A 13,589-nucleotide genomic window follows, 5' to 3' on the forward strand; every position below is an offset into this window, starting at 1 on the left:
TGAAGGCCTTCCGCGCCGCTGGTCCCTCAAGCAACTTGATCCGGACCTCCTCGTTGCGGCCGCCAATGTCGCCTTGTGGCCAGAGGAAGGGATTTTCAGAGACCCTGAACAGGAAGCGTCTTGGTTCCGGAGCACGATGACGTCTATATGTGACGCATCGATGCCTCGTGTAAGGGCCCTGAACCGAAAGAGGGTGTACTGGTGGTCAGAGGAATGCGCGCAACTGCGAACAACATGCCTCCGAGCCCGACGCCGGTACACCCGAACAAGGAGAAGACGACGAGCGACGTCAGAAGAGGTTGACGAGGCCTACGCATCGTACCGAGCAGCGACGAAGGCGTTCCAGTACACTGCCTCGGATGCAAAGGCTCGAGCTTGGCATGAGCTCTTAGACGATCTCAGCCCCTGCTGCATGGGTCCCTACCCATGGGGCCGCTCATACAAAATCGTATTGGGCAAGCTCCGGCCATGGGTGCCTCCACTGACAGAGACGATGGACTCAGCTCTACTGGAGACGGTGATTGACGCACTGTTTCCCAGAGTCCAGAACAGCACTCTCGCCGCCTCGACTTCTGCGGAACCAACAGATTGGTCCCCACAGCTCGAAGTGTCGCAAGACGAGCTCGACCGAGCTGTTAAACGGCTCAGAGCCAAGAACACCGCCCCAGGCCCAGACGGAATACCGGGTCGGGCCTGGGTGCTGGCTCTAACCGTTCTGGGGGACAGACTGAGGCAACTTTTCACCTCTTGCCTCCGTCAGGGTCTTTTCCCCTCCGAGTGGAAGGACTCAAGTCTGGTCCTTTGAAGGAAGGAAGGCAGGGCTGCAGACTCTCCCTCTGCATACCGTCCCATATGCCTACTCGACGAGATCGGCAAACTATTCGAACGAATAGTGGCCGATCGCATCGTCGAACATCTCGTGTTGGAGGGCCCCAACCTTTCGGAGTGCCAGTTCGGCTTCTGACGAGGTCAATCGACAGTGGACGCGATCCTTCGCGTCCGCTCTCTGTCGGATGAGGCCGTGAGCGAGGGCGGGGTGTCGTTGGCAATAAGTCTAGATATTGTCAACGCTTTCAACTCCCTGCAGGCAATTAGGGAGGCCCTGGTGTATCACCAAGTACCTCCCTATCTCCGAGGGATAGTTGGTGCCTATCTTCAAGACAGGCATATAACATACATGGGACGGGAGGCCGAGGTCCATCGGAGACCTGTCTATTGCGGGGTTCCACAGGGGTCCGTTTTAGGTCCTCTGCTCTGGAATCTTGCCTATGACTCAGTCCTGCGAGCCGACCTCCCCGCTAGTGTTCATGTCGTCTGCTACGCGGACGACATGCTTGTGCTGGCAAACGGGGACAACTTTGAGTCGACGACTCGACTTGCCGAGTTGGGGGTGGCATGTGTTACCCGGAAAATACACGGTCTTGGAACTGGAGAGTTAGCGCCGCACATGACCGAGGCGCTGTGGTTCCACAACCTCTCACGGGGTGAGGAGCCACCAGACTCGTCGATCCGCGTCGGCGATGTCCAAGTTCCGATCAGAAGGCAAATAAAATACCTTGGCCTTATCCTGGACGGCTAGTGGGATTTCCGGGAACACCACAACCGCCTATACCCCAGGATCGAGAAAGTGATCGGAGCCCTTCACCGCATTCTTCCCAACCTCGGCGGGCCGAGAGAGGGAGTCCGGTGTCTCTACGCCGGGGTAGTGCGTTCGATGGCACTCTACGGTGCGCCTGTCTGGGCCCCTAGCCTGACGAGCGACCGGCGGCGCAAACTTAACAGTTTGCAGCGGAGAGTGTCCATCCGAATAGTGAGGGGATACCGCACAATATCCCATGAGGCTGCCATGCTCTTGGCCCGATGCCCGCCTCTAGACATCTTAGCGGACATGGATGCGCGAACATACCATCTCGTTCGTAGCATTCGCCAAAGTGGGGAGCCTCAACGAGCTGTAGAGAGGCTCAGAGAGCGAGAACACCTTAGGGCGCTCGAGGAGTGGAAAGCGCGACTTGAGGAGCCACATTCCTCACGACAAAGAGTCGTTGGGGCAATATTACCATCTTTTGCCCCATGGATGGAGAAAATCTGGAACGGCACGTTCCGATTAACACAGGTGCTCACCGGACACGGCTGTTTCGGTCAGTACCTGCATCGGATTGGACGCGAAGTAACAGCGCAGTGTCATCACTGCAGTGACGATGTGGACGACGCCCAGCATACGCTGGAGGAGTGTCCCGCGTGGATACCGGAGCGACAAACCCTGGTCTCAGAGGTTGGGGCTGACCTTTCTCCCCCTGCCATAGTTGCGGCTATGCTGTCGGGAGAAAGGCAATGGAAGGCGATGGTCGCTTTCTGCGAGTCTGTTATGACTCAGAAAGAGGCCGCGGAACGGGACCGGGAGAGGCTGGATCCCGCCCGGAGAAGGAGACGTCGGCGACGTGCGGTGGCGGCGGTAGCCGCGGCTGTCTAGCCGTGTCCGCCCTGTAGTTCCGGGCGCAAGAATAGGGCTACGGTACCCCCTGCCTGTCGTAAAAGGCGACTGAAAGGGGACACTGGAGACCGTGAGTGGTAAGGGCGGGGGCCCGAGCCGCTCTATACGGTCTCCGGGAGGGACGGCAATGTGACATGGCCTCGCATTGCCGTAAAACTGGGATGGCGTAGGGGTGGGGACCTACTCCGGGACGCGCTTTTTATAGCAGGCGCGAGGGAAGCACCGGTGCGTTCGTTAGAGATCCCGGAGCTTCCCGACATGCGCAGCAGAGGGCCATCGGAGGGGTTTTAGTCGGTAAGAGTCCGACATAACCTCGTCGCTCCCCCGGGTGGCGAGGTATCCATGAGGATTTCCCCTTCGTAACCAAAAAAAAAAGGGCAAGTTGGGGTGGGGATGAGGTGGGGCGAGGTGTGGTAAAGTGGGGATGGGGGTGGAACAAGGTGGGGATGAAGTGGGGTAAGGTGGGGCAAGGTGAGGATGGGGTAGAGCTAGGTTGGGACGAGGTGGGGCAAGGTGGGGATGTGTTGCACAATACATTTTAGATTATCAAGTTTATTTTTTAAAAAACAATATTTATTAAAACTTTTTTTTTATTATAATTAATTCAATCATGTTATTTTTTATTTATCTTATGTAATCATTTATTTATACATTTCAAGAACAAACAGAAATAGATATTATACTTGTATGCTAGATAAAATATTGTGCAAAGCCTACATCCTTAATTTTCACACTGAGACACTTATATTAACAACTGCCTTTAAATTTACCTACACAGATTGTGTTTATTTATACACATACATAATTATGTATATTCATATGTGTGCGTGAGTGTGCATTGGTATGACAGCAACTCACACACATACACACGCACACACACACCCACATACATACACACGTGTGGTGTTAGTGACATCGTAACGAATACTGAGAGGGATGATTCAGCTCATTATTCTGAGTTAATATCAAGTGGAATTTTCTATCGCGACGGAAAATTCCACTTCATATTAACTCAGAATAATGAGCTGAATCATCCCTCTCAGTATTCGTTACGTAATCGATGACACCCAACTCTGCCTACTCGTCATGCTGATGCGTCGTCACGTCAATGAAAATCAAGATGCTGAATTTAAGTAGCGTAATCGCGTCATCTCTAGCAATGCTTTGTCGTCGTGAGGCCTACTCAATAATTTGTTTGCATCTAAATCAGACAACGCTATTCCTTCCAAGGTTTTAACACGACTTAGAGCAACATACACCTGTCCTTTGGCGAAATTTTTCTTGCTTAGATCTACAGAGTGTAACGGAAGGGGGGTATCAACCCGAAGTGTGCCTACTCTGTCACTATCTACAAATCACATGCGAGAGTATTGGCCGCCTAAATTCATATTTGCATTAGTTATGAGCAATTGAATTCCAGGTCTTCATGTAATAAATTCAAATTTGCACAACACTACGTAGCAATCAGCTGTTCAAGGTATTTAACTTTTGAGTGAACAGCTACCACCTCTTTTATTTATGCCTGCCCTAGTAAAGGGTAAACGTGCCAGTGATGGCCATAAATAATCAATATTTTTTAAATTGTTTTGTTTCATTCTTGTGAGGCCAAGATTTCCAGACACAATAGTTAAAAAACCAATGGGCTTTGGTCCCGGTTACTACTTACTGATGTAAGTAAGTAGTCGTTACATGAGCCATGTCAGGGGCATTTGACGGCTCAATAATAACCCTCGCACGAGGTTATCCACCTCACAACCCATAGGATAGAAGAAGATGTGAACATACATAAATCACGGCTTTATCCCTAATGGACCAGACAGAGCCACAAGTAATTACACATATCTAATATCACACTTACTGCGCTACTGAGGTGGGCAGAGTCACTTTGTTGTACAAGTTTTGTCCAAAAATTAAGTCGATTACCTACATTAATAGTTGATAAAGAAATGTACAATGCATCTCGTCTCCTTGTGTATTATGCTTTATTTTATGATTATGTAATATCAGGCTCCCTTAACACCAAATCCAGGTCAAATGGGCATCACGCTAGCGGCGTATGCGTTCATGGCTAGCTACGAGTAGGTACGGGACAGTTTCATTAGAATACTTTCAGAGTTTTGCAGGCCCTAAACAACAACTACTACTACTCATACAGTTACCACCAATCACTGACTAAGGTGTGCAAGTACAACCACGTCACTTTACAATGGATCAAAGGACACAGCGATTCAAGAGGTAACGACGCGGCGGACGAGTTGGCCAGAAGGGGAACGGGAGGTAACAGCCATCGGTCCAGAACCGATATTGCCGATCTCATTTGGACAGGTTCGCTCGCTGCTACGAACGAGAGCAGCCAACAAACACCTTTTTTCGACGTGACTTATCGAAGATTTGCCGCAAATGACATTAACTACTTGGCCGGACAAATGGGGAGCGCTGAAGGCTCTCACCCGGTACATCGTTTAAGACAACAGGCCTGAGGGTGCCCAGTTGAGCGCGAACCTCGGCTCAGGGCGTCGTCTGAGAGGAAAAATATTTGAAAGAATTAAACGACCCTAGTAAGTCGATAGGGATAAGCGCTGATTGAGGGAAGTCGTCGACCACGCCGGCGGTGTCGGTATCGGGGTCCTGAAGTGTTTGTTGTCGCGAGCTGATTGGCTGATGGCTTGAGTAATCGGGTCGTCGGGATCGTATTACATCCTTCGGACGCCGATGCTATTCAGTACCGTTCCTAAGCGGGATGTATTCGGAAGCCGCAACTACCAGGGGATTTGTTTGGTGCGGAGCAGAATCAAACGAAAAAACGCTTTTTTTTTTTTTTTTTTTTTTTTTTTTTTTTTTTTTTTTTTTTTTTTTTTTTTTTTTTTTTTTGCTCTGGCAACCCTACGGTTAAGTTGTAAACAGATTAGCTCTCGTAGTTTTTAATTATTTAAATTAATTTATCGTATATAAATTCCTAAAAAACCAATTTCGTCATAATATTCTTATCATATTTTAACAATATTGTATAAATTTGTGTGGTTATAAGTGCTATAAGGCGTTTAAATTGTGATAAGTGTCTTTGTGTCAGTTAAACCGTTACAAACTCAAAAGTGCGAATCTTTTCGGAATCTATAGTGCATTCTAAATACTTATTAAAGAATAACGATTATCAAAATTGTAAGTAACTACCACTCTTTCTTTGGTGGCTTCTCACTGAAACGTTTACTTTTCTTTTTGTTGCTTTAAAACACTATGAGTACTATGTCTTCTATGACTACTCGCAGTGTGGCAGCTCGTAAGCTAGAAGATCAATTAAAGCTGGCTTTATAAACAAATATCGGACTTTGAACTCGCGGATAGTACTTTTAAAACGTCTCAGACACAATCGCTGTTTGACGAGCTGATCATAGACTCACCTGACTTGGTCCCTGCCGCCACCCCATCTCACGAGGTGTTGTGTTCAAAGAGTAACCTCACTTGTGACTCACCACAAGCATCAACTTCACACCATCACTTGTTTAATACGGGGCAACATCTATTGAACGAAATTAATACTTGTACCGTAACGTTAGAAAACCAAACAAAAAAATATGAGTGTGAAATTGATCAGCTCCAGGCACAGATAAAAAAACTGACAAAATCCTTAGAATATATGACACTGGACTACGAAGTAGCTCAGAAAACTATTCGAAAGCACGAGCTGGCCGCTGATAAGATGGTGAGTTTGAGTTTTCACAACGCGGAACGCTTCGATTCACTAATTAATCGTCAGTATAGATGCAAGCATTCATCCTCGCAGACTGAGCGGCTTGCTCGTGTTTCCGAATCCTCCCCTCTGTCCGCGCCTGCGCCGGCCCATCAGCTGGTACCGGCGCCGCAGGACTTGCTCCTCACACCTATTGATAATGACAATAATACGTCCTTCTCGTCGGCGACCGGGCAGGCGGCGCCCGCGCCGGTAAACAAAGCGCAAAATATTATTATGTTTAGTGACGAAATTGGCAAATCAATGGGTTTACAACTTAGCCATTTCTTGAGGCGGGCAGTAATTAATAATTGTATGCCGGGTGCCTCCTATTTAGACATTTTAAAAAGAATAATTTCATATCAATTCTCACAAAATAGTACAATCATAATCTTGGCCGGTAGGAGAGGTAACGCGAACAAAGAACTACTTACTCATTATATTTCCTTACTTAACAGCCTACCGAATGTAGCACAAGTGATTTTGTTTGCATTGCCTTTCAGCCAAAGTCAGCTAAAAACCGAAAATAAGTTTAGACATGATCTAAACCTGACGTTGCATACTTTAGTTTGCGATTATTATAATAAGTTTCAGTTTATTGATACGAATTCCTATGTTAGGAATTTTTATTTGACCAAAGATAGATATTACTATCTATCTAACTTTTACAAAAGACAAATAGCGAAGTCGCTATCCTTTTTTTTTACAATAGAATCAGCCAATTCGTTGGCTTTTAACGCGTCTGCTCCTATTGAGCAGCCTATTTTTATTTCTGACATTTGTAATTTAAATTAAATTTAATGACAACAGAGAAAAACTTTGGCTGTAGTAAGTTAAATGAGGACATATTAAATATAAAATGCAATAAGAAAAATACAAATGTAATCAACCTGGTACACCAAAACATACAAGGAATATTGGGCAAGGAACTTGAAATTGAACTTTTTTTAAACAGTAATTGTGTTGATATTATGTGCGTAACTGAACATTGGCTAAAAAAACATGAGTTCGTTTGCTTCAATAATCACCAGGTTGCCAGCTCGTACAGCAGGGAGACGGCTATCCGTGGCGGTTCATTAATATTAGTACGTAATTGTTTAAAATATAAGGAACGAACGGATATTGTAAGTCTCTCAGTTGAGCGAACTGTTGAGCTAGCCTGTATTGAACTCAGCCGGCTTATTGTATTGAGCGTATACAGACCCCCCGCTTCATCTTATGATCTATTTGAGAAAGTTATTGATGAAGCTTTATGCAAATTATGTAATAAAAGCAAACATGTTATCGTCTGCGGTGATTTCAATATTGATATTCTGGAAAATTGCTCATTAAGTACTACATTCAAATCTTTATTTCTGTGTTATAATCTTGTAAATCTTTTTTCAGAACCAACCCGAATCACGTCACAGTCCGCGAAATGTATCGATAATATTTTTAGTAACTTAGAACCTTGTGATAAATTAATAATTAATAAATTAAAGTCAGATCACTGTGGTCAACAAATATCTTTCAACTTATTTATTGACCGCTCTCTGAAAAAGGATGTTACATGCAATCCCATATCAAGTAGTCGTTTAGAACAATTCAAAGATAATATGTCAAACAAATTACCAGAACTTCCTTACTGTGATGACCCAAATTTGTTATATAACTCCCTATTTAATCTAACAAAATCGGAAGTTAGTAAAGTATTTAAGGCAAAAACAATTAAGAAAGCAGACACACGAATTTTTAGTGACTGGGCGACGGTAGGAATTTATAAGAGTAGAAACAGGTTGTATGAACTTTATGAAGAAAGAACATACAATCATAGCGTAGCTTTTCACGACTATGTAAAACGGTATTCAAAAGTTTTCAAACGTGTTTGCGTTACCGCGAAGGCAATGTTTGTTAGCAGTAAAATTAAAGGTAGCTCAGATATTATTAAAATGACTTGGAAAGTTATAAATAGCGAAAATGGGAAAGTCAAAGCACGCGATCTCGAGTATCAATTACAAATTGACGGTAAACTACTCACAAATGATAAGCAAGTTGCTGAAGCTTTTGAAAAATTCTTTACTGACATTCCATTTTCGACTACCAAGGACTTGAAGTCATCTCCTGCACTCGCTCAATCACTTGTAAAGGAGCACATAGATACGTCCAAAGTAGATAAACTAACATTTACACACGTGAGTCCTAGGGACGTCTTAAGAGCTTTTAAATCTTTAGAAATGAAAAAGACTGCAGATCTTCATGGTCTCTCTGTTAAAGTCATTAACTCCGTGATTGATTGCATAGCTCCCTATCTATCATGTATATTTAATAAATGTGTAGACAATGGTGTGTTTCCAGATTTAATGAAGCACAGTAAAGTCATTCCATTGTTTAAAGCTGGTAGTACTTCTGACCCTACTAATTTTAGACCAATATCTATACTACCCACGCTTAGTAAAATATTTGAAAAAATTTTATTACTGCAATTACTTCAACATTTCAATTTAAACAATTTAATGTCTAATAAACAATTTGGTTTCACAAAGGGTCGCTCAACAACCGATGCTGGTGTTGAGTTAATAAATCATGTTTTTCAGGCTTGGGAGGAGTCCAAAGATGCTATTGGTGTCTTTTGTGACCTTTCCAAAGCCTTCGATTGCGTTTGTCATGATATATTGATCGCGAAACTTCGTCACTATGGAATAACAGATAATGCCATCGCTCTTTTGGAGTCGTACCTTAGTGGCCGCGTTCAGAGGGTTGATGTGCATGGCTCCGGATCGTGTGGATCTAACGTCACTATAGGCGTCCCGCAGGGCTCAATTCTAGGTCCATTTCTATTCCTAGTTTACATAAACGACCTACCTAGTCTTGTAAAACATGAAGTGGTGCTGTTTGCAGATGATACCTCCTTACTTTTTAAAGTAAAGAGACGACAAGATTCCTTTGACGATGTAAACAACGCCATTTCAGAGGTAGTGGATTGGTTTACTGTAAACAACCTGCTACTTAATGAAAATAAAACAAAATATGTTTATTTTACGTTATCGAATGTTAGTAGGCCGCTCGATTCTATTATTGTAAAAAATAAGGAATTGGACCTCACGGATACTGCTGTATTTTTGGGAATTACTTTGGACGCTAAGTTGCAATGGAGTCCTCATATTGATAAGTTGTCCAAAAGGCTCAGCTCAGCAGCATTCGCGGTCAAAAAAATTCGTTTAATAACCGATGTAGAAACCGCGCGATTAGTTTATTTTGCCTACTTCCACAGTCTAATGTCGTACGGCATCTTGCTGTGGGGTCATGCTGCAGATGTGAACAGCATTTTTGTTCTGCAAAAGCGGGCCATTCGGGCGATTTACAAATTGGGACCCAAGATGTCACTTAGAAATAAATTTAAAGAAATTAATATTTTAACTTTGGCATCACAATATATCTTTGAAAACTTAATATATGTAAAAAAACATATAGGATTATTTGCAAAAAATAGCGATCGGCACATTGTTAATACCCGGAATAAAAATAAACTTGCTTTACAAGTCAGTCGATTACATAAGATTACTAAATCTTTTAAGGGGCAATGTATACGTTTTTACAATAAGATTCCCATTGACATTCAGAATTTGCCTTTCAACTGCTTTAAGACAGTAGTTAAACAAAAACTTTACAAAAAAGGTTATTATAAAGTTAGTGATTATTTAGAAGATATGAATGCATGGGATTAACTGTCTGAGAACTGATATTAGGCAGCTAAATTACTCAATTGTATATCAATATTTTATGTTTATTTTTATTTTTTTTAAAAGAACGTCTAGGGCCCTGTGCCGAGGTTTTTCTTGCAGCTTCTTTTCCCCGGCTATACAGGTTGTGAGAAGCTGCAGTAGTTTTAGGCGGATGAGACGTTCGTTATGTAAAAATTGACGATTCAAAGTGTAACTATGTTACCTACTGAATAAAGATATTTTTGAATTTGAATTTGAATTTGAATTTGAAGCTAATTTGAGCCATTGGGCAATGGTTGGCAGACTTAGGTCAATGTGCAGATTTTCATTGCGAAGGAACCACGGAGCTCCCGTGGATTTCGTGAAACGTTTTTGTATTACCTGTAGACGGTAGATTTGAGAGAGACTCACGTGAGCGAAAACTACCCCTGCATAGGTCATGATCGGACGGATGCAAGTCGTGTAGATTTTCACCTTATTCCTAAGGGATAATTTACTACGCTTGTTAAGGAGACAATGAACACGGCCCATTACAAACGTGGCGCAATCGCGTACACGTTGGATATGGGCCTTGAAAGTAAGACGTCTATCTAAGACTACGCCGAGATATTTGACTTGCTCCTCCCAAGGGATCGGCTTGCCAGACACCTTGATGACTTGAGTTGACAGCGTGACAGTGACGTGTTATAATAGCCCTTTGAAAAGTACACCGCTGCACTTTTCTCCGGGTTTACCTTGATTCTCCATTTGCGAAACTACTTGCCCAAGGCATTGGCGCGTTGGAGAATTCCGGTCATCATAACTCGACCACGGCACGAAGACTCATCCGCAAATAAAGCTAGTTCGGTATTAGGATATTTGGGAATGAACAAACACACCAGACTATGAACCACCGTAAATAAATGCAGGCAGGCTAAGATGGCACTACCCAACATTAATAGTTGTCTCTTCAAAAGAATTCTAAATGTGAAGAGGTCTCCACTAATACAGGTAATAGCTGCAGGTAGCAGGTGTAGCTGTGTGGTCACGGTGATATCAACAAACATCTGTTTACACTAGGTGTCACCGACAAGCCCCTGTGCAGAACCTGCATGGACGAGACAGCGGCCCATGTGCTACTGGAGTGTGAAGGAGCCGCCTTCCCGACGACCCGATCACTCTAGCCATAGAGGCAGCCAATCAGCTCGCGACACCAAACACTTCAGGTCCCCGATACCGACCCCGCCGGCGTGGTCGACGATTTCCCTCATTCAGCGCTTATCGCTATCGACCCACTAGGGTCGATTAATTCTTTCAAATATTTTTCCTTTCAGACGACGCCCTGAGCCGAGGTTCGCGCCCAACTGGGCACCCTCAGGCCTGTTGTCTTAAACGTTGTACCGGGTGAGAGCCTTCAGCGCTCCCCATTTGTCCGGTCAAGTAGTTAATGCCATCTGCGGCAAATCTACAATAAGTCACGTCAAAAAAAAAAAAAAGAAGGAGCCGCCAACTACCGGGTCCGGCACCTTGGCCAGACGGGGCGCCTCCCTGAGGCGGCCGGCAACGTCAGAGGCTTGTTAGAATTCCTTGGGGATTTACAACATAGTAAAAGCAAAATAAATTTCTCAAGTACCGTTGTGACTGCCTACCCGTTAGTGATACGGGCGTGATAATTATTATGTTAGTATGTTCTGATTACTTATGGCTCTGCCGTCCCCATTAGGGATACGAGCAGCTGCAAGTGATTGTGTATCTTATTAACGAGACATTAATGTTACGTTTACAACATAGTAAAGACAAAATTAATTTCTCAAGTAAAGTACCTACCTAACATAACTTTACTTTTACTATGATATGGTAAAAGTAATCTTAAAATAAGTAATACAATACTTTCATACCATACAATAATACTTTATTGCGTACAAGGAAATAAAAACACGTAACAGTATTTTTTTTAATCTTTTTCTATCGTGTGGGTTGTGAGGTGGATTACAAACCTCATCAACCCTGGTGTCAGGGTCACTATTGAGCCGCCAAAGGCCCCTGACATGACTCATGTAATGACTACTTTCTTACATGAGTAAGTAGTCACCGGGACAAACCGTGCCTTCCGAAACACGGAATTGCAAATTGCATTGGGACAGTTAATGGGATTATACCCTAGTACCAGGATGCCAGGGCTCGCGAATAGAAAAAGGCACGCTAGTGTTTCGAACTATCGATAGTTCAGTATCGATTATCGATCACAAACATTTTCAACTACGATTTTGATTGGTAGAAATAAAAAAAATAACTTTTCAAAAAATCTAAATCCTTGGACTTTTCAGTGATTGAAATTCAGTTTAGACAATCAGCCCACTCAAAATAACCATACTATCGGAGTGTTGCAATACTATTGACTGAGGGCAAAATTATCGATAGTTTGTTATTAATCCGCAACGATACTATCGATTGTATTGCACTTAGGTAATAAAATCGAAAATATTCCCACTTTCCGAGTTATCAGTAGTCTTGCTACTATCGATATTGTTATTATCGATAGTAATTTTTTTGATCGGCAAGCACTAGTGCACCCGAAATTCAAAATGGCGGTGCTGTTAAGGGAAAGTTATCATTAACCATGATAAAAAATATTATTTTTTTTGTATTTTTTTTCTTTCCTAAATTGTAGTCGTGTATTGTCCAACAGTGAACAATAACATCACGCCTTTTTCCCATTGGAGTAGGCAGAGACTGCGGAATTTCACTTACCGCTACACGCTCGTATCGCTACATGTAGTCGTGTATTGTCCAACAGTGAACAATAAAATCACGCCTTTTTCCCATTGGAGTAGGCAGAGACTGCGGAATTTCACTTACTACTTCACGCTCGTATCGCTACATGCCCGTACCAGACATACATACATAATATCACGCCTTTATCTCTTATGGGGCAGACAGAGCCACAAGTAATCATAACATAGGTACATAAATAATTATCATGCTCGTACCGCTAATGGGATGTTCTTGTGACTCTGCCCACCCCATTAGGGATAGGGGCAGCTACAAGTGATAGTATGTCTTATTGTTGACCGATTCATTTCGCCTTCTGCTATTGCGCGGGATATTTGCGAAGAAACCTGGCAATTCTGTGTTAGTGCCAGAGTGTGAGCGCGGGTGATCCTTATTAGATAAACGACTTTTTTACTTTTCTAGGTTCAAAGTAAAATACATACCTACTTTCATAAAATACAATACATTCATTCATTCAAACAATACCATAAAAATATTTTATTGCGCACAAAGAAATAACAACATACCCTTAAGTACCAGGATACTAGCATTCGAAAGAGATATAAACATGCACACGAAAGTAAACTGTCAAATTATTTGTCAGTGCTTGTTTACTATCTGCGGAGTGAAGTTCGAAATTTGGATTTGTTGTGATAACTGTGATCAGTGATAGTTCGAGGTGTCTTTGAGTAATGCAGGTTATTATGAAATGATGATGTGTGTGAGTGCCGGCGATGGCAACTTGAGTGAAGCACGGAACTTGTATCGTCAGCGATTCATAGAAGGTAGACTAGCTGATGAAGCCAGGCAACTGCCTTCACTGCGCTGCTTCAGGCAAATGGTCAATTGCCTACTGCATTTAACGGGCTCTTTCCACGCGTCATCCGAGACTGGCCGCTCGGCGACCCGTGATCCGGAG

General features: G+C 43.4%; 1 protein-coding gene across 1 annotated transcript; it reads left to right on the plus strand.

Moving 5' to 3' along the window:
• Window positions 1-1,714: 1,714 nt before the first annotated feature.
• LOC126381366 (uncharacterized) lies at window positions 1,715-2,470 on the plus strand. The gene has a single exon (XM_050030863.1). The coding sequence runs from the start codon at window positions 1,715-1,717 to the stop codon at window positions 2,468-2,470; it is 756 nt and encodes a 251-aa protein (XP_049886820.1).
• The last annotated feature ends 11,119 nt before the right edge of the window (window positions 2,471-13,589 follow it).

Source organism: Pectinophora gossypiella, unplaced genomic scaffold (genome assembly GCF_024362695.1).
Source record: "Pectinophora gossypiella unplaced genomic scaffold, ilPecGoss1.1 Pgos_47, whole genome shotgun sequence".
NCBI classification, from domain to species: domain Eukaryota; kingdom Metazoa; phylum Arthropoda; class Insecta; order Lepidoptera; family Gelechiidae; genus Pectinophora; species Pectinophora gossypiella.